Raw genomic sequence first — 21,879 nt, 5'->3', positions numbered from 1 at the left:
CAGAAAATTAGATGAGACATTCTTACAGTATTGGTAAATGTTACAAATGTGTGTGGTATGTTTGTCCTCCTACAGAAACCATATAAAAAAAAAATCCCTCCAGAACCTATGGTTGCCGATCCCTGGTTTAACCAATGAGGTGTATCCTAAAATAAGTATAGTACTTCACTGTAATCAACTGATTACACTTGGAAAATGTGTCATCTTGTTCAGTTCGAATGAAAACCAGCTCCCATTTTGAGGACCAGTTTGAGACCCCTGATTTTGAGTGTTCACAACCAGCAGGATGTGGTAGGAAACCGGAGTACCCGAGGCAAACCCATGCAGGCATGGGAAGAACATGCTAGCACCACACAGGAATTTCCCTCCGACTGTTGTGAAGGTAAAATGCGTCTCACAAAGTTGAATTTTGAGACATGTTGAATTTCCATGAGACTCGCTTATCAAAACTAGTGTGACATACTAGAGTGTTTGATCTATTAGTGTGACATACTAGAGTGTTTGATTTATTAGTGTGACATGCTAGAGTGTTTGATTTATTAACGATTGCATGTAAAGAAGCTATGACGAGTTTGGATTGAATGTGTGTATCGGTGTTCGATTGGTGATCCTTGGATCCACATGGCAAGTGTGGGGCATGTTAAAGTAGATCGGTATTCGATTATTGATGTCTTAGCAAAGAGCTTGAGGCACGGGAGGTCTGTTGAATCATGACAGTAAAAGTTTGGATTGAACTAACAACAACATCTCGCTGTTCTGATTATTTCCCCCTGTGTGTCAAGATCGAATGCAGGGTGTAACACTAGCAGTACTTTTCCAACCTTTAAACAAAAATATTTATTTATTTGTCATTTAAAAAAAGATCTAGGTATCAATAGTCATGCTTTCATAGAGGACAATATATTTATTTTCATAGCATTCTGTAAATTTTATTGTTTTTCTCACATGCATACCTTCTGGATATAATGAGTTAGTCAAAACAAGTTACATAAGAATACTTCAGAATTTGAGTTATGAGTGGTTAAAATCTTATGTTAGGATGATTTATAGAAACTTTTATTTTCTTAAAGTGTGTTGAATGATTTCATCTACCTTTTGTAATTGCCAAAAACAACCCGTTAAAATAGCAAGAATACATCCTGCTTTGAAATTTTCTTCAACTTATCTGGAACTAATTAGAACATTCTTTCACATCCACAACCACAATCAAATAGTCAAACCCTCGGAACACTGCCCACCTCCCCCTTTGTAAGTTTTTGTCTCCGTCAGGTAAACAAAACCCTTCTTTTGAGGGCCGTTGGAGACAACTGAAAGACAAAGCTGGTTTGTTCATATTAATTTCATGGTCCACAAAGGGGAAAGATAGCGGGGGAGGAAGGTTAGGAAAGAAAACAGGCTAAAGAAGTGGGAAAGGAGACCCATTGGAGAGCAGCAGGGGTGAGAAAAGGGGGTGGGAAAGAAGGAGGAGAATTAGCTCACTCATAACAGGAAATTACTCTGTGGTATAAATACATGGTACAACTGGTTGTGCGAATGTAAAGTTTCTGTTACACACATTCAGAACTATGGTCAGCCGGTGAGTAAAGCTTTTCATTTCATTCCGTTTCTTTTCTCCAGAAATGCAGAGAACTTATACTGCTATAACAATCATTTCTCTTGCTTGCTGAACAAAGCGAACATCATGGATCCCATTGCAGAAATGCTGGTTTATAATTTAAACCACATTGAGAAGCAAAATGTGTAGTTTTGAATTAGTCGACATGTTCTTTTTTTCCCTTTCAGTTTGGAGCATCCTGCTGCTGGCTACAGGAAGCTTTTTGAAACAGTTGAGGAGCTCAATGAACCAATTCAGGCCAAAATCACTGGTAGAAGAGAACATTCCCTCAACCGGTACTGTGGTTAATAGAGTGACTGGTGTGGTAAGCTTCATCGATTGTCTTTTGTTCATGTTGATGAAGGTCTGCTGCCAACATGGTTGGGGGGCAGTCTTCTCAGGATGGGACCAGGTCTTTTCGAGGTTGGGGAACAACCTTTCCACCATCTCTTTGATGGACAGGCTCTCATGCACAAATTTGATCTGAAGAATGGTCAGGTAACCTACTGCAGGAAGTAAGAATTAAACTGACACATTGGATCTTCGTCAGAAAATGTTGATTGTCTTCTTACCACCTCTGTGTTGGTTCTTATTCTTTAGGTTTTTAAAATCAGACGCCTATGTCCGTGCAATGACTGAGAACAGAGTGGTCATCACTGAGTTTGGAACGGCCACGTACCCTGACCCTTGTAAAAATATCTTCTCCAGGTGAAACTCACTGTTGTTAAAATGCTGCTGGAATTCCGTATTTATTCGAGTACAACGCCAAAAAACTGAAGCAAAGTTCGGATGCGCGTTATACACGCGTTCTGATCCCGGAGCAAAACTGCCCTCCGCCGGTAAAATAGTCCCCTCCGCAGCCGTTATTATGGGAGACGTCAAACCTGTCTTTTTCTGCCAGATGGCGATAATCTACCTTCTTTTACAAAAGCCAGCCCTCTCCAAATAGCCTTTGGCAAGTTTATAGGGCAAAAGGGGTAAACATTTTTTTTTAAAAGGCTTCACCAGGGAAATGTTAGCGGGCCACCTGCTCAAACGAGTCCGGCCAGGGAGCGCTATCCTCGCTCAAGAAGAATGGAATCAATTGTTTGGTGAATCTCATGAGGATGAATCAGACTTTGAAAAAATTTAAATATTACCGGTGGAATCCTTTTCTTGGTGTCAGCTGAGAAAAACTGAAAAAAAAATGTAGACCAATTTTAGTCACAAATTATGGGTGCACGTTATACACGGGTGCGCGTTATATACCGTATTTTCACGACTATATGGCGCACCGCATTTAAAGGTGCAGTGTCAGTTACGAGTGCTATTTCTGTATTTGACACACACACAGGACGCACCGCTTTTAAAGGCGCAGCCAGGCATTGCAAAACATACACCAGATTAAACATACGGACACACGCTAAAAACACGTTTTTAAAAAGGCAACTGAGTTCGGTTGTACTATATTTACCCATTTTACAATGTACTCACGTCATTATCACCCACAAATCCATCAAAGTCCTCATTTTCTGTGTCCGAATTGAACAATTGTCCAAATGAGTCATCGAAAACGCTGAGTTTTATACGTTCGTCCAGGCGGCCACAATCCATTCGCAAATAGTAGCTAGCGTAACTAGCCCGGCGCTGCCTGCCACCCTTCGTAAAGCTGTGTTGATGCCGATGTCCAGCGGTTTTCAAGCATCTGTTGTTGGTGCCTTTAACAACCGTGCAAGCAGACACGTTCGTCCAGGCAGCCACAATCCATTCGCAAATAGTAGCTAGCGTAACTAGCCCGGCGCTTTAGTTAAGCCTCCGGGAATGACGGCAAGCTCAGAGTTAATTTTCGTGACTTGGTTTTTCACCGCTAATTCGGGGGGCCTTAGAAACCAAACCGAAATTGTTTTGCAATAAACAGATGCCCACACTATATACGGGTACCTTGTAGGGGCGCGCCTTTAGGCAACACTCAGGGAGAAGTAATAAAAGTAACTCAAATAACAAAATTAAACTTAAGGGGGGAAACCACAAGGGGTGCGAGGAGAACAGACGATCTGACAAGGAGCAGACAATGACCAACTGTTTAAATCGACACACAGCGGTTGATGAAACAATCAGAAACAGCTGAGTGACACAAGAGGCAATGATTAAGGAGAGACAACAGGCGCGGGCAACAACAGGTGAAATCAATGGGTAATCACAAAAACAAGTCACATAGAGGGAAAAAGCCAAAGAATTAAAAATAATAATTAAAAAATAAACACCAGCAAAGAAGCTAAACCTAAGAAATGAACAGGATTGATTATACACATTACCACCACTTGATAACAAAAGTTATTCATTTGTTGTTGTTTTTTCACCAAATACACATGTATTAATGAATAAGACCTCACTCATACACAGACAAACCCTCATAAAAACCCACCAAATCTATGAAACATACATACAATACATAAATTGATTGTGACAATTATTACACAAGTTGTAATGGATATTTATCCTTGTTGGTTTTGACAACTCGTTTGGAGTAGTAATCCAATGATATAATTCTAAAAAAAACTAAATACAAAAGTCCAACAGATAAGGATAACACCAGCATCAACTGTGCGTACACAAGTTTTTCGATTATTTCGTGCTTAATATCAATTGTCATCATACACCTTTTCTTTGCACGACCCTTCATTGGACCTGCTGGCTTTGGACCCATTGTTGTTCCCTTAATTCTCCACCTGGCTGTCTCATATGTTCGTATCCCAAAATGTTTCTCATATCTCAAGGCAAATATTTGCTCGGAATTTTACTCGTATCTCAAATTGCTCGTATGTTGGGGCACTCGTATGTGAAGGTATTACTGTATTAATCATTTGTTTTTCATTTTAAAAGACAATATATTTGTATATTTATTTTTAGATTTTAAAAAGTGCCTTTTGAACTAAAAACAACACAAACAGAAAAAAATACAAAAGATTGCAATTATTGATTTAAAAAGGGGAAACCCAGCAAACATTCCTTATACAATCATAAAACAGAAAGTCGGCACTCATCATTTACTTTCTCGCCCCTAAAAAATGATACGGCGGGGCAGATTTGACCCCCGGGCCGCACTTTGACACCCATAGACAAAGGCAAACACATTAATTGGACCAACCACTAATAAACTCAAACCCAGACAAAACCCAGACAAAAATAGTTGCTTTATTTCCATCTGAGAATGTGCACCTCTCTCCTCGTCATTTGTGAAATGTTGTCTTTGTTCTTTTTTTTATTTGTAGATGTTTTTATAACAGCTGCTTTACTTGTGTACATTTATTTGATTTCTTTTTTGTTTATACATCGTACATGTGAGTAGTTAATGCTAAAGAAAGTAAAGCATTTAGACATGTGCCTTAAAGGTAATTACTGGTTCGTAAATTGCAACGCGTCTGCTTACCTGTTAATGTCTATGGATTGATTAGATTAGAACTTTATTTCATCCCGTATTTGGGAGATTTCTTGGTTACAGTAGCAAGACAGACACAAGACATTGTAGACCTAGGTAAAAACCTGGAGCCACACACAGGAAGTCCACAAGGTGGGGACCTTGTGCAGACTGAGACTGAGGTTACCGCACAGTCCCGCAGTAGTCTGGAGGTTTTAAAGATCATCTTCCTTGAATCAGGCATAATGTAGTCACTGTCTACAGGTGTAATTGTGAGAGCGACATGTTGTTTGTCGTTGGTGCCCTGTGATTGGCTGGAAACCAGTTCAGGTCTTGCCCATAGTCATTTCGGCTAGGCTCCAGCACCTCCGCGATCCTCATAAGGATAAATTGTCTGAACGATGAATGAACGAATAAATAACTGAATTGTACATCTGTGTAGGTTTTTCTCCTACTTCAGGGGAATTGAGGTGACGGATAACTGCGTTGTTAACATCTATCCAGTTGGGGAAGACTTTTATGCTGTCACAGAAACTAATTACATCACCAAGGTTGATCCTGACTCGCTGGACACTTTAAAAAAGGTTAGAGTCCACCTGAGCCTCACCGGGCTGCAGTTTCCATACACACTAATGACGCATATTGCAAAGGTTCTTGTCATAGATTTTTGTGGATTTAACAATTTACACATGAACAAAAACAAATAAAACAAATACTACAATTCCCCTCCCCAAATCCTCCATTCTATTTTTACTCTAAAATGACCTCTGTGTTGTCCAAAAAGCCACACCTGTGGCTTATGTACCTTAACTGTGATTATTCACCCATAAATTCTCAGTAACTAACATCACTAAATAAATAAATAGAAGCAATCACCCCACTTACGGCGTATAAGTGTAATGGCGTTGGATTATATTAAAGTAAAAAGACAAACAATTTAATAATAAAGAAAGACTATCATGCTTACTGGCTGGGAAAAAAAACATGCTGCTTAACACGGTGCGTTTGTCAACTTTCTAAACCTAGGTAGACCTCTGCAAGTACCTGTCAGTCAATGGGGTAACAGCCCACCCCCACTTTGATGCAGATGGTACAATCTACAACATTGGCAACTGTTTTGGCAAGAACATGAGTCTCGCATATAACATTATAAGGATCCCACCTGCCCAAAAAGGTGAGTTAAACGTATACAGTCGTACCTCTACTTACGAAATTAATTGGTTCTAGAACGTAACTTGAAAATTTCATAAGTAGAGCAGTACTTTATATATGAATTCTCTCCTATCGTTCCACGGTCCTCAAACAGCTGCAACTAAATCCTTTAAAATTGCTCAAAGTGACCCAAAAATTGTATGAAAGATGTGAAAAACACACAAAAATGAGAGAAAATTATAAGAAAATGATTTATTAATGTCTTAAAATGAATAATAGGCATACAAAAACGCAGGGGCACATGAGGAAGCTAACGGTAGGCAACAGAAAATATACTGTAAGACAATTTCAACTACCTACACTTGATATACTCAATAGGTCAAGAAGTAGAAGACTCACTTTATATACGTCAGAACGTTATATTCAGTTTTCCACTCTTATCTGAATCACAGATCTAATAAACATAAAATTGAGAATTCAAAACAATATTACATTGAACTTTTAAACATTTTCATTAACGTTTTATGATTTCTTTGGCATCTAATTTTTCACCCATTTAATTTATTGCCACGGCTTCGTACCTGTTTGGATTTAAGTTCCCCTGGGGCGTTGCTTGTTGACAGACGTTTTGTTTAAAAAAATCGATCTAAAGAAAATTGTCTCTGACGACTTCTACTACTGTTTCTAAAATGCGCAAAACAAACATCGTCAAAGTGGGCAATTGTACGACTTGTGGACACTTTTTCAGGATGTTTTTTCCACAAGGTCGGAAAGTTCGTTTCTTCCCAGTTTTTTTCTGATTTGTGCTGTTGGAATGGTGGCTGCTTCCTCCTCAGCCGCCATTCCTGGTGTATTGCTGAGCTTTGCATTTAGTCCTGCTCCGTTAGAGTTTGTTTTGGTGCCCCGCGATCAACTCGTCAACGTCCTCATTACTGACCACAAGCCCCATCGCCTGCCCTCGTGACACAATTTCGCCCACCGCAGGCTGCGGTTCAGGTTGAGGCACGACTGTGAGTGCCTCGAAGGCACTCAGCGGCCACAGATTCCTCCAAGAAAAACTTCAAGACGACGGAAGACGAACGGCAGTGAAAAAAACATCAGAGAATCTTGAAACCTGAAGAGTTGTTGTCAACTGCGAGTCCGTCGAAGGCACTCGGCCATAGCTTGTTCCAAGGATAGGTTTAAGCAGTGTTAGGGTTATTAGTCTTACATTATTATATATTTGAAGCAATGAAGAACGCTTTGCTTTACTAAAAATGTTAGGGTTATATTATATATTTGCTTGCAATGAAGAACGCTTTGCTTTACTTAGAATGTTAGGGTTATATTATATATTTGCTTGCAATGAAGCTTTGCTTCATTTAGCATGCTTTCTCCTGAGTTTAGCCTAGGCAACAGGAAGGTCACTCCTCTTCGACAGCTGGAAGATTGAGACTTCTCACACTGTGTTTCACACACCTCCCATGAGAAAATCCGGTGGACTTTCATTTGTTTTGAGACTCGGGTCCTTGACTATCGACTTCTCACACTGTTTCACACACCTTCCTTGAGAAGATCCGGTGGACCTTCATTTGTTTTGAGAGCTAAACTCCTATTGACTTCTCACTCCTATTTTCACACGACAACTGATGTCTGTTGTAAATCCGATGTCTAATAATATGTATTAATAAACAGCAAGAGAGATGCGTCTAAAGACAGAATGAACTTTGGACGAAGGCGCATCAGGTTCGATTTTCTCTTGCAAGAACACCACAGATGAGTCTCCTGTCTCTTTTATTTGTGCGTTCATTTGGGAATACCTATTGGTGAACCTATCAAGCAGACAACGGATCAAAGAAACATGGAGGTTTTTTGTGAGAGCCCAGTAGAGTGTAGTGATGTTCTAAAGCAGGGGTCTCAAACTCAATTTACCTGGGGGCCGCTAGAGGCCGAGTCTGGGTGAGACTGGGCCGCATCAGGATTTCCACAAGAAAAGCACTGATAAAACATTCAGTTCTATGCTGAGAGCAGCGGAGGAGTGTGCGCGCCGAGCGGAGTGATCGGCCTCACGGCTTCTCCTCCGCCCAGCTGATTGGAGGAATGAATGAGTGAGTGAGCGAGGCACTGGACAGCCCGGCCGATGTCCCGCCCTCCATAGCCGTATACCTCACCGTGATTGGTTCATTCAGCTCCGAACCAAAGTTCCCTCTAATTTTTTGTTGGTCTGAGCAGAAAGACAACCTCCCTGAGCGCACTGAGTACCAGTGTGAGCGACATCATCGGTACTCGGATGATTCGCCTAAAGACGTTTCGCCGACGGACGTTTGACAGACGGGCAGGTCGCCGAATGGACGTTCCACCGAACGTTCATTCGGCCGAACGGATGTTTCGCCGAAACGGGATTCGAACGCTCGCCCCGCCGGATCGTGTGTGTACAAGTTTTTCAACCTCGGCCCGCGGGCCATTTACGGCCCGTTAGGATTTTTAATCCGGCCCGCCGCCGGTGTTGTCCAAATTATAGTAAAAATCAATGTTCGTCTACCATCAATGGCAGCCCGGGAATAAGCACTCTTGGGCGGGCATGGCAGTCCGGGAATAAGCACTCTTGGGCAGGCAGATGTAGCAGAACCGAGCCGTAAAATGACAGCAATCGGGTCAAATCCATCCTAAAACAGCATTTAATGATTAAATACAAATACTGGATGATATCGCGATGGAGGCAAAAAAACGTCTATAGACGTCCATTCGCCAAACGGCTCAAAATGCTCTCAAATTCGGTCAAATCCAGCTGAAAACAGCGTTTAATGATTAAATACAAATACTAGTATTTGTATTTAATCATTAAACTAACAAATACTAGTACGACCTGTCCGTCTGTCAAACGTCCGTCGGCGAAACGTCTTTAGGCGAATCATCCGGTCACGACATCATCATTGCTCGCTATGGGCACACCAGTATCACACCTGCCACAAGCAGGTGCATGTCAATGTTCCCTCTAATTTTTCATGTAAAACATGCTGTAAAACACGAAAAACATGAGTGGACAGAGCTACTGCCACTGGCTGCCACTTAAACGGCGCCATCATGGGGAAAGGGGTAAAAAAAAAAAAAAAAAAAAAAAAAAAAAAAAAAAAATAAAAAAAAAAATAAAAAAAAAAAAAATTCGATTTTTTTTTTTACTGCGCGCCATATGATTGCTACTGCGCAGAGAAGACGAGAGTAGTGCGCAATTGCGCACGCGCGCAGCTTAGAGGGAACATTGCTCCGAACACAAGTGTCATTCATTTCAATTTTGCGGGCCGCACGAACATTAATCTTTCATATTAAGACGGGGGCCGCAAATTATCGTCCCGAGGGCCGCAGTTGGCCCGCGGGCCGCAAGTTTGAGACCCCTGTTCTAAAGTAAGAATCAATGCAGCCGCGACAATATTTTTAAAATAAAATAACGGATAAGGAATACATTTACTTTTTAGGGGATTTCGTAACTTGGATCATTTCCGTATCTCAAGGCACTCATTTGCATGTAAAAAGCTTTCGTAAACTGAACATTTCGTACCTAGAGGAATTCGTAAGTAGAGGTATGACTGTATTTTACTGCACTCTGACTGTTACATTTAAATGGCATCTAAAATAGTATACATACTTTATATACAATATAGTTATATATGCAGTATTGATCATTAAAGTAAACAGATCAACAGATTTAAAAACAACATTAGAAACTCATGTTTTGTCCTGTTAATAAGATGATTATTGTTCCCACCTTTTATTTTCAGACAATTCGGACCCTTTAGAGAAATCCCAGGTTGTGGTTCAAATCCCAAGCAGTGAGAGGTTAAAACCCTCCTACATCCACAGGTCAGTGAGATGTTTTCCAAGACATCACCATATTTTCGAAAGACTCGTGAGAAACTCAGAGTTTGGTGACCCTAAAATGTTTGTTCCTGTTTCTCTCTCTCTTTGCGGGTGTCCCTAGTTTTGGCTTGACTGACAACTATTTCGTGTTTGTGGAGCAGCCAGTGAAAATCAACCTGCTCAAGTTTCTGTCAAATTGGAGTGTGGGAGGAGTCACATACATGGACTGCTTTGAATCAAATGAGAGCATGGGGGTATGTGAGTCTGTCGTTGTGTTTTAAGGTTGAGACCGTGGCCGGATGATTCAACGTCCGTCGGCGAAACGTCTTTAGGCGAATCATCCGAGTACCGGTTGAGACAAATACAGACGCTCCGCTACTTACGAACATACGACTTACGAACAACGGTACATATGAACATCTCTGCAAATTGCGTTTATGTCGAAAAATGTTCGTAAGTTCGATTTTGTATTGCGTAAATTGCGTAAGTTGCGTAAGTGCGTGACGTATCTCCAGTGCGCAAAGAACCTTTTTCATTTTTATCATGAAATATCTCGTGCAGCCATTATTCAACATGGTTGGTGAAAAGCGAAATGCTTCTAGTGAGGGAGTTGCAAGGAAGAGGCAAGCCATTTCATTTGAAACGAGTGGCAATGATAACGAAGCTTGATGCGCGTGAGAGTGGTGAGCGTTGCACGGTCATACAACTTGAATCCTTCGACCGTCAGTACCATTTATAAACAGAAAGATGGAGCAGCAGGACCCAAATATTGAACGTTGCACAAAGTTTGCAAATCAATTGAATGATGCCATACAGTGCTACCGCATCATTAATGATGAAAAAAAGAAGAAAACTGTGTAATCGTCGTTAGATCGCTTCTTTCGGCCAGTTTCTACTACATAAATCTCTCTCTCTCTCTCTCTCTCTCTCTCTCTAAACAGTACTGTACATATTCTCTCCATTTTATTAAATGGTTTTTTTCAGTACAAACCAATGCGTGTTACTTATACAAGCCTTAAACATACAAATGCACGTATATAAACCTTCAATATACTTATATAGGCCTTAAACATAAATTATAATACAAAATATAGCACTGAATCAACTTACAAACAAATTCATCTTATGAACAATCGCTCGGAACCTAACTCTTTCGTAAGTAGGGGAGCGTCTGTAATACATTTTCTGTTTATGGGTGTTCATATTTGTGTTTGTAGACATGGTTTCACCTAGCCACTAAGGACCCAGCAACATATTTGTCAAACTACAAGTTCCGAACATCACCTTTCAATATCTTCCATCATATCAATGCTTATGAAGATGATGGTTTTATTGTTGTTGATCTCTGCGTGTGGAAAAGGTGAGTGCATTCTGAGAGGCATGTGTATATGTATGTTGGCGACCTTACCCGTAATGTTTGTCTATGTGTGCAGTCATGACTTTGTCTACAACTACCTGTACCTGGCAAACATAAGAGGTGAGTGGGAGGAGGTTAAAAAAGCAGCCATGAGAGCTCCTCAGCCTGAGGTTAGAAGATATGTATTGCCACTGGATATATACAGCGTGAGTACACACAGAGGAATGAAATAAAAAGTGGGAGTTTATATCATGTTCTCTTCAATTTCTCTGGCTATAGTGTCTCGCTCCCTTAGTCTAAAAATATGTGTGAATATGAGCGTGATTGTCTATATTGGAGGTCTGCAAACCGGTCCTCGTGGGCCGCTGTGGGTGCAGGTTTGTGTTCCAACCGATCCAAGACAAACAGTTTAACCGATGAAGTTTCTGCTGAAACAAGAAGCACCTGACTTCTAAGACACCAGATTGGTGGAAAGGTTTCCTCTTATAGGTTGTAACGAAAACCCGCACCCACTGCGGCCCTTTCTGGAATAATTTGGAGACCCCTGATCTATATTCTCTGTGATTGACTTGGAAACACTGCATCTCTGGCCAAAAGCCATCTAGGATTGACTCGAGCTCATCTTAGTGAAAAAGGATGGTGGATTTTTTTTTTTATTGTACAGCAATTAGTAATCACAACAATTTGGGATTAAGAAGTCGTGAATATAAATGATCTGAAGCCTATTCATCAATCTCAGGTGACACCATTAGATAGAATGGGGGCACACCAAAATAATTTTAATGGTTGGCCTTTTAGGAGGATCAAGGAAAGAATCTGGTTTCTCTGCCATACACGACAGCAACTGCTGCTCTTCATTGTGATGGAACTGTCTGGTTGGAACCTGAAGTCCTCTTCTCTAAACCAAGACAAGGTGCCACCCACTTGTATTCCTTTTCCAAAGTGCCTTGTTGTCAAAAAGCGAGAAAGAAAGCATTATTAAAGGCTAGCAAACAGTTTTCAGATTGAATAACTTTAAAAATATTAGAATGAAAAATGTGAGAAATATAGTCTAATCCTACATTAGTTTATGTTTAATAGATCATCATTTTACACACACCAAAAATCAAAAATGTGACATACATCCAGTCATGGGTGCCCTGGCGGCTCAGTGGTTAGCACCGTCGCCCTCCCAGTGGGGGATCTGGGTTCAAATCCAGGTCGGTCCACCTGTGTGGAGTTTACATGTTGTCCCCGTGGCTGCGTGGGTTTTCTCTAGGTAATCCGGTTTCCTCCCACATACCAAAGACATTCTTGGTAGGCTGACTGGACACTCTTAATTGCCCCTAGGTATGAGTGTGAACGTGAATGGTTGTTTGTCTCCTTGTGCCCTGCGCGTGACCGGACGTTTAGTCGAAAGACATTTGGTAGAACAGACGTTTGGTAGAACAGACGTTTGGTAGAACGGACGTTTGGTCGCCGGGTTCACTCGCAGTCAAATTATGACAAAGTTTACTGTTGATATTTTAATATTAGATATTTAGATATTAAACTCTCTCTCTCTCTCATGATTATAATTTTGAGAGCTGGTTTCAACAGTAACAACCCGGCGACCAAACTTCCGTTCTACCAAACGTCCGTTCTACCAAACGTCCGTTCTACCAAACGTCCGGTCGACCAAACGACCGGTCGACCAAACGTCCGGTCGACCAAACGTCCGGGGACCAAACATCTTTTGACGAAATGTCCGAGTACCCTGCGATTGGCTGGCCACCAATTCAACGTGTCCCCCGTCTCTGGCCCAAAGTCAGCTGGGATAGGCTCCAGCACCCCCAGCGACCCTAGTGAGTATAAAGCAGTTCAGAAAATGAGATAAGAGAAAACAAGATGAGAGACATCCCGTCATTTGCCATTGGGTTGGTCTTCTTCCCTATTTTGACCAAATAAAAATAAATGCAACTTAAAAATAATGATATAATGCAGTTTCTATAACAGACTACATCATTAAAAAATAAAAAAATAAAATAAAAAACAGAATTGCTACCTGGGCGGCCCGGCAGCTCGAGTGGTTAGCACGTCGGTTTCACAGCTTTGGGGTCCTGGGTTCAAATCCAGGTTGGTACACCTGTATGGAGTTTGTATGTTCTTCCAGGGTCTGCGTGGCTTTTCACCGGGTCCTCCCACACTCCAAAAAATATGCATGGTAGGCTGATTGGACACTCTAAATTGCCCCAATGTATGAGTTTGAGCGGTGGTAAATGGTGGTCTGTCTCCTCGTGCCCTGGGATCGACTGGCCACCGATTCATGCCCCACCTCTGGCCTGAAGTCAGCTGGGATAGGCTCTAGCACCCCCTACGACCCTAGTGAGGATAAAGCGGTTCAGAAATGAATGAATGGAAGAAAAAAATGCTACCTGATGGTGCAGTAGTTCTTTTGCCCGATGTTACGTTTATCCAATTGTATGTTTTATCCTTAGGTATTTCCAATTCAGCTTTCAATAAAAAAGGCATCTGTAGTCACATCACCATTTAATTCTTGCAAGAAGAGAATACATCCATCCGCGACTCCGGTCAAGATTATTCTAACAACTCGAAGTCCGTTTCGCTAATTTATTCATAAGGTTTTAACGCCATGCCCCACAGAAGTCTAAACATTCGTAGAGTCTCACAACAATTTTGCACAGTTATCAAAACAATTGTAGGTCCTGTCGAATCTTCCCGAAACAGTCCTTGGTTCCCAAGAGCGCTTGTTGTGAGACCATCTTCCGAAGCCGTAAACAGTCCTCAGTTCCCAAGAGCACCTGTCGTGAGTCCTCCGAAGCCGAAAACAGTTCGCAGTTCCCAAGAGCAATTGTTGTGAGACCTCTCCATGCCCATGGCCATTCCCTGTCCTCTTGATGTGAACCAGTCCTTACTTTAGCAAGGCATGCATTAAAATGGCTTTTATTAATGCCAATAACTCTAACATAAAAGCACAGCGTTCAACACATATATATATTGTTTAATATTGTTACACATTCAGGATGAGCATTACTATTCCTAGTAAGCAAATATATTGATTAATATAGTAAGCATGTTTATAATAAGGCTTTCTATTCCTAAGTAAGCATTGCAAACACATTTATAATAATGATTATTCCAACACCCGACTTCAGTGTGGGCACCATGGGTTCAATTCCCACTAGGTGGCGGTGCGATTGTGAGTGCCAATGATTGTCTAGTGTGGCCCATGACTGACAAGTGATCAGTTTGGGATCCAGCACACCATGGCCCTGACATGGATTAGCGGTGTGTGAATGAATGGAGGGTCATTTTAGAGTTTTCTTTGTCTTGCAGCCTTTGAGTTTCCACAAATTAACTACTCTCTGTGTCGTGGCAAGAAGTATTCCTACACTTATGGTCTTGGACTCAATCATTTCATCCCTGACAAGGTGAAAAGACTATATACTTGTGCAGTTTTAGTCTGTTGGAAAGGAAATGTTTGAAACTAATTTGACTATTTCCTGTATTTTCCGTAGATTGTCAAGTTGAATGTGCAGACTAAAGAGACGTGGGTCTGGCAGGAGGAAGAGTGTTATCCATCAGAACCAATGTTTATACCATCACCAGGAGCTACGCAGGAGGATGATGGTAAGAATCCCATCATATAGAATGACACAGGAAGACAGTTTCAACTACCGTATTTATTTGAGTGTAACGCGCAAAATTTTGTTCCTAAAAACTGAAGCTAAGTTCGGGTGCGTGTTATACACGAATGCCGGTGAAACACTGGCCTTTGGCGGTGAAAAAGTCCCCTCCACAGACGTTATGTATAATGGGAGACGTAAAACCTGTCTTTGTCCGTCAGATAGCGATAATCTACCTTTTTTCACAAAAGACAGCCCTCTCCAAATAGCCTTAGGCAAGTTTATAGGGTGATCAGGGTAAAAATAAAAAAAAAAGTTGCTCCAGGGAAACGAGTCCGGCGAGAGAGCGCTATCCTCGCTCAAGAAGAATGGAATCAATTGTTTGGTGAATCTGATGATGATGAATCAGACTTTGAAAAAAATTAAATATTATGATGATGAATTAGACTTTAAGGATTCAAAATTGTAAATTCCATTTGAGAATTGTTTTCATGTTACTAGTGGTTTGTTTTACCTGGTTTCCGTACCATTTGTTGTGAATAAATGTTTTGTCATGGCGACATCTGTTCAGCATTTGCCAGTTACCAGTACCGGTGCAATCCTTGGGGTGAGCTGAGAAAAATTGAAAAAAAACCTATTTCCCACCAATTTTTAGTCACAAATTATGGGTGCACGTTATACACGGGTGCGCATTATATTTGAATAAATAGGGTACCTACACTTGATAAACTCAATAGGTCAAGAAGTAGATGTCAGAACATTATATTCAGTTATCTGAATCACATCTGCATGCAACTTACAACAGAAACAGTTAATATTTATTGGCGTCTCCATTTGGAAATCTAGTAAATCAATTTAAGGCCATAACTAGTAAGAAATGCACAACAATGCTTTAACACTTTGTGCACAACGTAGTGTGCATTATATAGTCTAACCCACAAAATGAGTACCATTGTTTAATTTCCATTGTGTGTGTCCCATAGGTGTGTTGTTGAGCATTGTAGTGAAGCCAGGAGCAGAGATGCCAGGCTTCTTGCTGGTTTTAGATGCTGCCAAACTGACTGAGATTGCCAGGGCAGAGGTCAACTGCATATTTCCAGTAACTTTTCACGGCTGCTACAAGTCATGATCCTCATATCCATCCTGTGGTAGTTAAGTTGCTACAAGTGTCTGATATTCATTCTTCAGCATGACTATTATAAAACGTCACAACTACCTGTATACTCCATCATGTAAACATCGACGTTGATAAAATAAAATATACAATATACAGTCATACCTCTTCTTATGAATGCCTATAGGTACGAAATTTTCAGGTTACAATTTTTTATATGCAAATGAGTGACTTGAGGTACGAAAAAGATCCAAGTTACGAAATCTCCCAAAAAGTAAATGCATTTCCTTGTTATTTTATTTTGAAAATGTTGTCGCGGATGCATTGATTCTCACTTTAGAAAAAGGGTCCCCAAACTTTTTCCTGTGAGGGCCACATAACTTTTCCCTTCTCTGATGGGGGGCCGGTGTCAGTTTGTAACAGAAAAAGTGTGACGATCGTAGGGGAGCTTAATTTTTTTTATTGTTTTCCAGAAAGCCACACATAACCAAATAACCCTTTCCAGGTTCTTTACAGAAAAAAAGTCAGGAAATAAATAATAACACTATTAATGAAATAAATAATAACTAAATAACCCTCTCTGAGTTCTTCACAGAAAAAACAGGAAATAAATAACACTTTATGAAATAAATAATAAGTAAATAACTCTCTCTGGGTTCTTCATAGAAAAAAAAGCCATGGAACATTAACTTTCTGTTGTGCCATGCACAATCTTCTCCCTTTGCTCTGAACTTTATGCACGACACCACAACCTTCATTACAGAATCCCACGACAACACTTTGCAGCACAGTGCTTGCTGGTGAATTAGGCAGTGGACACGTAGCGGGGCAGTGAGACGCATTTTTTTCCAACTCCCGGTTCATGCGTCCTATTAGATTGCGAGTTTCGCCCACCATGCTAGGAGCCCAGTCAGTCGTGATGCTAGCTAGCTTTGACCAGTCCAGGTCCAACTTCTCCATGGTTTGGCACACTTTGTCAAAAATATCCTCTCCCGTTGTAGTCCCTTTGAGACTTTGGAGGGCTGCCAGATCCTCGCATATCTCAAAGTTTGCGCTAACTCCACGAATAAAAATGAGCAGTTGGGCTGTGTCTTGCACGTCCGTGCTTTCATCCAGTGCTAATGAAAAAAGTCAAATTCTCTCGTCTTCTGCTGCAGCTGGGCATAAACATTACTCCCGATTTCTTCAACGCGTCTGGTCATTGTACTCGCCGACAGACTTACGGCATTAAATGCATCTTTCTTCTCGGGACACAAGCTATCGTACTTGTCTTTGTGACGGGATTCATAGTGTCGGCGAAGATTGTATTCTTATGAGACAAACAGCCTTTTCTTTGCATTGAACAAAAAAATAATTGTTTGTCCACTCCAGGTTAAATACCCTGCATTCTGAATCAATTATTCTCTTACCTAACTTTTTTGCCATTATTCCGTTCTCAAACAGGTTGCACAGTTTTTATATGCTTGAATAGTCCGCGATGGTCCCAGGGCTCCGCCCTCACCTGTGATCGTCCAGATGTCTCGGTAAAACTGTGCTCGTGCATGCAACGGTGGACGTGCCCGCGTGCATCAAAGGGAAACACTCCCCGCGCGTGTCACCAAAGAAGCAATGCGAAGCCCCGCTTCACTGGGATGATTTGTGGGCTCAGCAGGGGTGCAATGAACCAAACACAAGATTAAAACGTCCCAGTCTTCAAGGCCAAATAGGAAAAAAAATCTGATAGCGTCTCTGGTATTGTTCAGAGGGCCGGTCCAAATGAGCCGGCGGGCCGTATCCGGCCCGCGGGCCATAGTTTGTTGACCCCTGCTTTAGAACATCGCTACCCTCTACTGGGCTCTCATTTCATCGCTCTCAACTATTTCAGTGGTGCAGGACAAATTTTCATATGCTTTTTTCATTTTGAGACATTGATAAATGATTCGCCTTTTTGTGTTTCCTCACATTTTTCATACAAAATTGGGACACTGGACAATTTTAAAGGGTTTAGTTGGCAGTTCTGTGAGGACTGTGTAACGAATTAGAGAATTTACATGTAAAGTACACCCCTACTTATGAAATTGTCACATTACAAAAAAAAATCTGGAGCCAATTAATTTCTTAAGTAGAGGTACGACTGTACATAGTTTAATATTGTTCAGCACCTTCAAAACAATAATAAACAAAATTTTCCTGGGAAAAGACAGCAATGAACGTCAATGGCGTACCGGCAAACATTGCCCGAAAATGGGGTAAAATCCAGCCGAAAACAGCATTTATTGATTAAATACAAATACCGGAGCTTTTTAGACATCAGAACCAGGCCCGGAGTATCATTTCCCCGGGAAAACGACAGCGAGGAAGGTCGATACTTCCATATACGTCCATACGCGAAACGGCAAAAATTGCTCTAAATTGGGGTAAAATCCACTTCCTAGCAGCATTTATTGATTAAATACAAATACTGGAGCTTTTCAGACATAACAACCAGGCCAGGGAGGGGATTTCCCCGGGAAAAGACAGCGATGGACGTCAATGGTGAAACGGCAAAAATTGCACTAAAATGGGGTAAAATCCACTTCCTAGCAGCATTTGGTGATTAAATACAAACACTGGAGCTTTCCAGATATCAGAACCGGGCCCACAATTGAAATATTATTTAGGAATATAGCCATATTTTACTCACCAAAAATCATTTTTAACTGTACACAATATCCATCCTCCTTTCTTTCTTCCTTCTTTTCTATCGCCATCGAAGCTAATGCTGAAAGCCGAGCCTGTCCTGTCGTATTTCTGGCATAGTCCGTCTTGAAAATGGCTTTAAATCAACACAACAATATATTTGCTTGTGCAGCTCGCTACAGATACAGTTTTGTAGCTCTGGCTAATCACTAGCCAATCATAGTTGGTGAAAGCGGTGACGTATCCCTATGCTTGCGAGAAGCCAATGGCGTATCCCTACGCCTGCGACAAGGCATTGTGGTGTTGCCAACTCAAAATCTGATTGGTTAAAGCAACAGTCTTATTGACGCTTGTTTAATGCAGCAGAGCCTGCAGAACTGATTGTGAAGGCCTTGAGGCAGATTTCTGACCCTGGCAACAAATAATGGCTGAAATGTGATTGGTTAAATGCTTCAATATGAAAACACACATCTGGAAGCAGTGTAACCAGGGCGGAAAGCAATGAAAGGAAGCTAACAGACAATTTGGAATTATTTAATAAGTATTGATGGACAAAATATAATATATGATTCAGATATTTCTTAGGCCAGCAGAGAAGGCCTTGAAGGCCCTGACGGCCCGCCACTGCTACAAATACATCATACATTCTTGAGTAAATAGTTTGTTTTCTCTGCAGTTCATTCTGTAGAGTACAATGCACCACTTGACTGCTCTGTTCCACGATGTCGCCTCAAGTTTAACTTCATTTCAATACTAATGAAATGTTTTTGGAAATGTCTGATTAAATTAAATACTAAATGCAATAAAAAAATAGATTTTTGTAATGTCATTTTTATATTCGACAAAAAAAAAATGGAAGGTGTATATCATGCCTTTTCACCATTTGTGAACGGAAGTGGTGGAGTTTGGAGATGCAATCCACTTCTAAAATCTATTTTTGGCAATGAAATGCAAAAGATACGGTCCAAGAACCATTGAATCCTGTTTTCCTCAATTATTTTTCTTTTTTCCCCTTGGGATTCATGGCCCATCACAGTCGCTGATTTGTTTACAACAGCGACCTGCCTAGCATTCCGCCATGCTGTTAGAAACGTGTCTGTCTGACGCAAATCTTCGTTCACAGAAATGTTGAAATGTAATATTTATTCTACATATTATTATAGCATTGGAAAATATTAAGAATGTTTGTGTCCTATTTAAACCATATTAAATAAAAAAATATTTCTGTCCTCTATTTTCAAGCATTCAGACCGTAATTGTCGTAGCATCATCCCTGATCACCTATCGTTTACACCGGTTTTCCATTGCTTTCTGTGAATAAACAGTGTCTCCTTTGTCTTGTGCCAAAATGTCACCAAGTAAACTTTCCATATTGTTCAAGTAAAACTGGTCCTGAAATAAAAGCTCAGTAATTTTGTAAGCAACCAACATTTTTTTTGGTTAAGTTGTTTTTTACATTGTTATTTGTCTGCCCTGGTGGGAGTGTATTTTAGTTTTGTGTTTTGATCCTTTGGAGTGATTTTACGTTTAAGGATCTTGACTTGTTTGATAAATAAAAACACTTTTGTTTGCTAAGAATTTCCTATCTGAGTCCTGCTTTGAGTCCAGTTCTGGCAGAAGAAAATCAATGGTTAGAAGTGACAACTTGTTAGAGGAAGACTTTACAAAATGGTGGCAGAGTCATCATATTTTTTGAACTCTGACTGGGTATTATTCCATATTGTAATCTTGAACAATATACAGAACAGTACTTGTTCAATCATTGCTATTGTGCAAGGGAAAAACAAGCTGCCCACGGACTAAAGATGGAAATTAGCCTTTGGCTATAATCTTACATATTTCACATTTATATGTTCATTCATATGAATATGTATATGTTCATTAATAATATGCACTGTCCCTTTATTAAATAAATCAAACACAAACTCATTCCCATTTCATTGAGTAAGGCAGTATGGCAGGAACATCTTTACATTTCATTTACATGACAATATACAGTGGTACCTCGAGATACGAGCTTAATCCGTTCCGCAACTGAGCTCGTATGACGAGGTTCTCGTACCTCGAACGAACGTTTCCCATTGAAATGAATGGGAAACAAATTAATTCGTTCCAACTATCTGAAGAAAACACCAAAAACAGGATATTGGATTGGAAAACATGTTTTATTTCTTATAATTCACCATCTATTAACAAAGTAATAAATAACGAGTGGTTTGATAGTAATAATGTGTTTAATAAGAGTAAAATTAGACACATTTCGCGGAGGGGAGAGAACAACACACACGGAGGCGGAGGGGGGGGGGACTGTTCGGGGTGACTTTCTCCACGGCAACATTGCACTCTTAAACGAACAAACAAATTTAAATTAACTTGGATAACTAAAAAAACAGACACTCAACCTTTAATGTAACTTCAAACAAAACTAAATTCTAAATTAGTTGTAATCTTTTTTACCTTACTTAGTTCTACGGGTTGACACCACCTGGCCGCTCCGCCTAAGTCTTCAAAACAAACGCATCAAGCGTTGTTTGTTTTTGTCTACCCTTCAAAATATTTCGATAATGTCGAATACAAATGTCATCATAATACGATGATGCGCGACCACTTGCCAGTTTGTCAGGGTGAGTCTTTTCAATAAAATCCGAAACCTCTTGCCACTTCGCGAGCATGTTTTTGATATCTTTTGTAGCCGCCTCTTCCACCGCCTCCTCGCTACTAAGTTCCGGCAACAAATGTTCACGCTCCTGTAGGTCGATTAATTCCTGTGTCATGAGTTCTTCGTGGTCCTCGGCGATTAGGTCATTCACATCTGCCTCATCAACCTCCAGCCCCAAGGAATTTCCAAGCGACATGATATCATCCACGAGTTCATCATGTGCAGCAGGGGCTGCTGTTCCAACGTCACTTTCAGCGGAAGCTGGCCAACACGTACCCCACGCTCATGTTTTTCAATTATTTCGCGTTTCATGTCCATTGTCAAAGGTCTCCTTTTCTTAGCAAAACTTTGCCGATCCATTGTAATACGTATTGTTTACCTGGTATGTAAATGTAGACCAAGTGGGGGGAAAACGGATGTGGAAATGCAAAGTCCGCCCACCAGTGCTCGTAGACATATTTTTTACACGAAAGAGATGCAAAAACAAAAAAAATGCCATGGCGACCTGG

General features: G+C 40.7%; 1 protein-coding gene across 3 annotated transcripts; it reads left to right on the top strand.

The window, feature by feature from the left end:
• Positions 1 to 1,409: 1,409 nt before the first annotated feature.
• LOC144069320 (retinal Mueller cells isomerohydrolase-like) lies at positions 1,410 to 16,215 on the top strand. Of its 3 annotated transcripts, XM_077594589.1 has the most exons (14): positions 1,410 to 1,576; positions 1,783 to 1,865; positions 1,959 to 2,109; positions 2,195 to 2,302; positions 5,434 to 5,575; positions 6,018 to 6,165; positions 9,899 to 9,980; positions 10,099 to 10,231; positions 11,195 to 11,337; positions 11,411 to 11,540; positions 12,133 to 12,247; positions 14,650 to 14,744; positions 14,832 to 14,943; positions 15,923 to 16,215. In XM_077594589.1, the coding sequence occupies exons 1-14, from the start codon at positions 1,566 to 1,568 to the stop codon at positions 16,066 to 16,068; spliced, it is 1,599 nt and encodes a 532-aa protein (XP_077450715.1). In that variant the 5' UTR covers positions 1,410 to 1,565; the 3' UTR covers positions 16,069 to 16,215. The 3 variants fall into 3 exon arrangements, with proteins under 3 accessions (XP_077450715.1, XP_077450717.1, XP_077450716.1); XM_077594590.1 differs by lacking the exons at positions 1,410 to 1,576; positions 1,783 to 1,865 and having other exon boundaries at positions 1,959 to 2,092; XM_077594591.1 differs by lacking the exons at positions 9,899 to 9,980; positions 10,099 to 10,231; positions 11,195 to 11,337; ... (3 more) ...; positions 14,832 to 14,943; positions 15,923 to 16,215 and adding an exon at positions 7,128 to 7,743.
• The last annotated feature ends 5,664 nt before the right edge of the window (positions 16,216 to 21,879 follow it).

The sequence above is a fragment of the Stigmatopora argus genome, chromosome 24 (genome assembly GCF_051989625.1).
Source record: "Stigmatopora argus isolate UIUO_Sarg chromosome 24, RoL_Sarg_1.0, whole genome shotgun sequence".
Lineage (NCBI taxonomy): Eukaryota > Metazoa > Chordata > Actinopteri > Syngnathiformes > Syngnathidae > Stigmatopora > Stigmatopora argus.
This window is presented reverse-complemented; position numbering and strand designations above follow the sequence as displayed.

What these genes read in the sequence shown, in the direction of transcription:
- LOC144069320 (XM_077594589.1), top strand. An exon ending in AATCAAATGAGAGCATGGGG is followed by an intron (nt 10,232 to 11,194) that starts GTATGTGAGTCT and finishes TTGTGTTTGTAG; the next exon opens with ACATGGTTTCACCTAGCCAC. An exon ending in CTTCTCTAAACCAAGACAAG is followed by an intron (nt 12,248 to 14,649) that starts GTGCCACCCACT and finishes TTTGTCTTGCAG; the next exon opens with CCTTTGAGTTTCCACAAATT.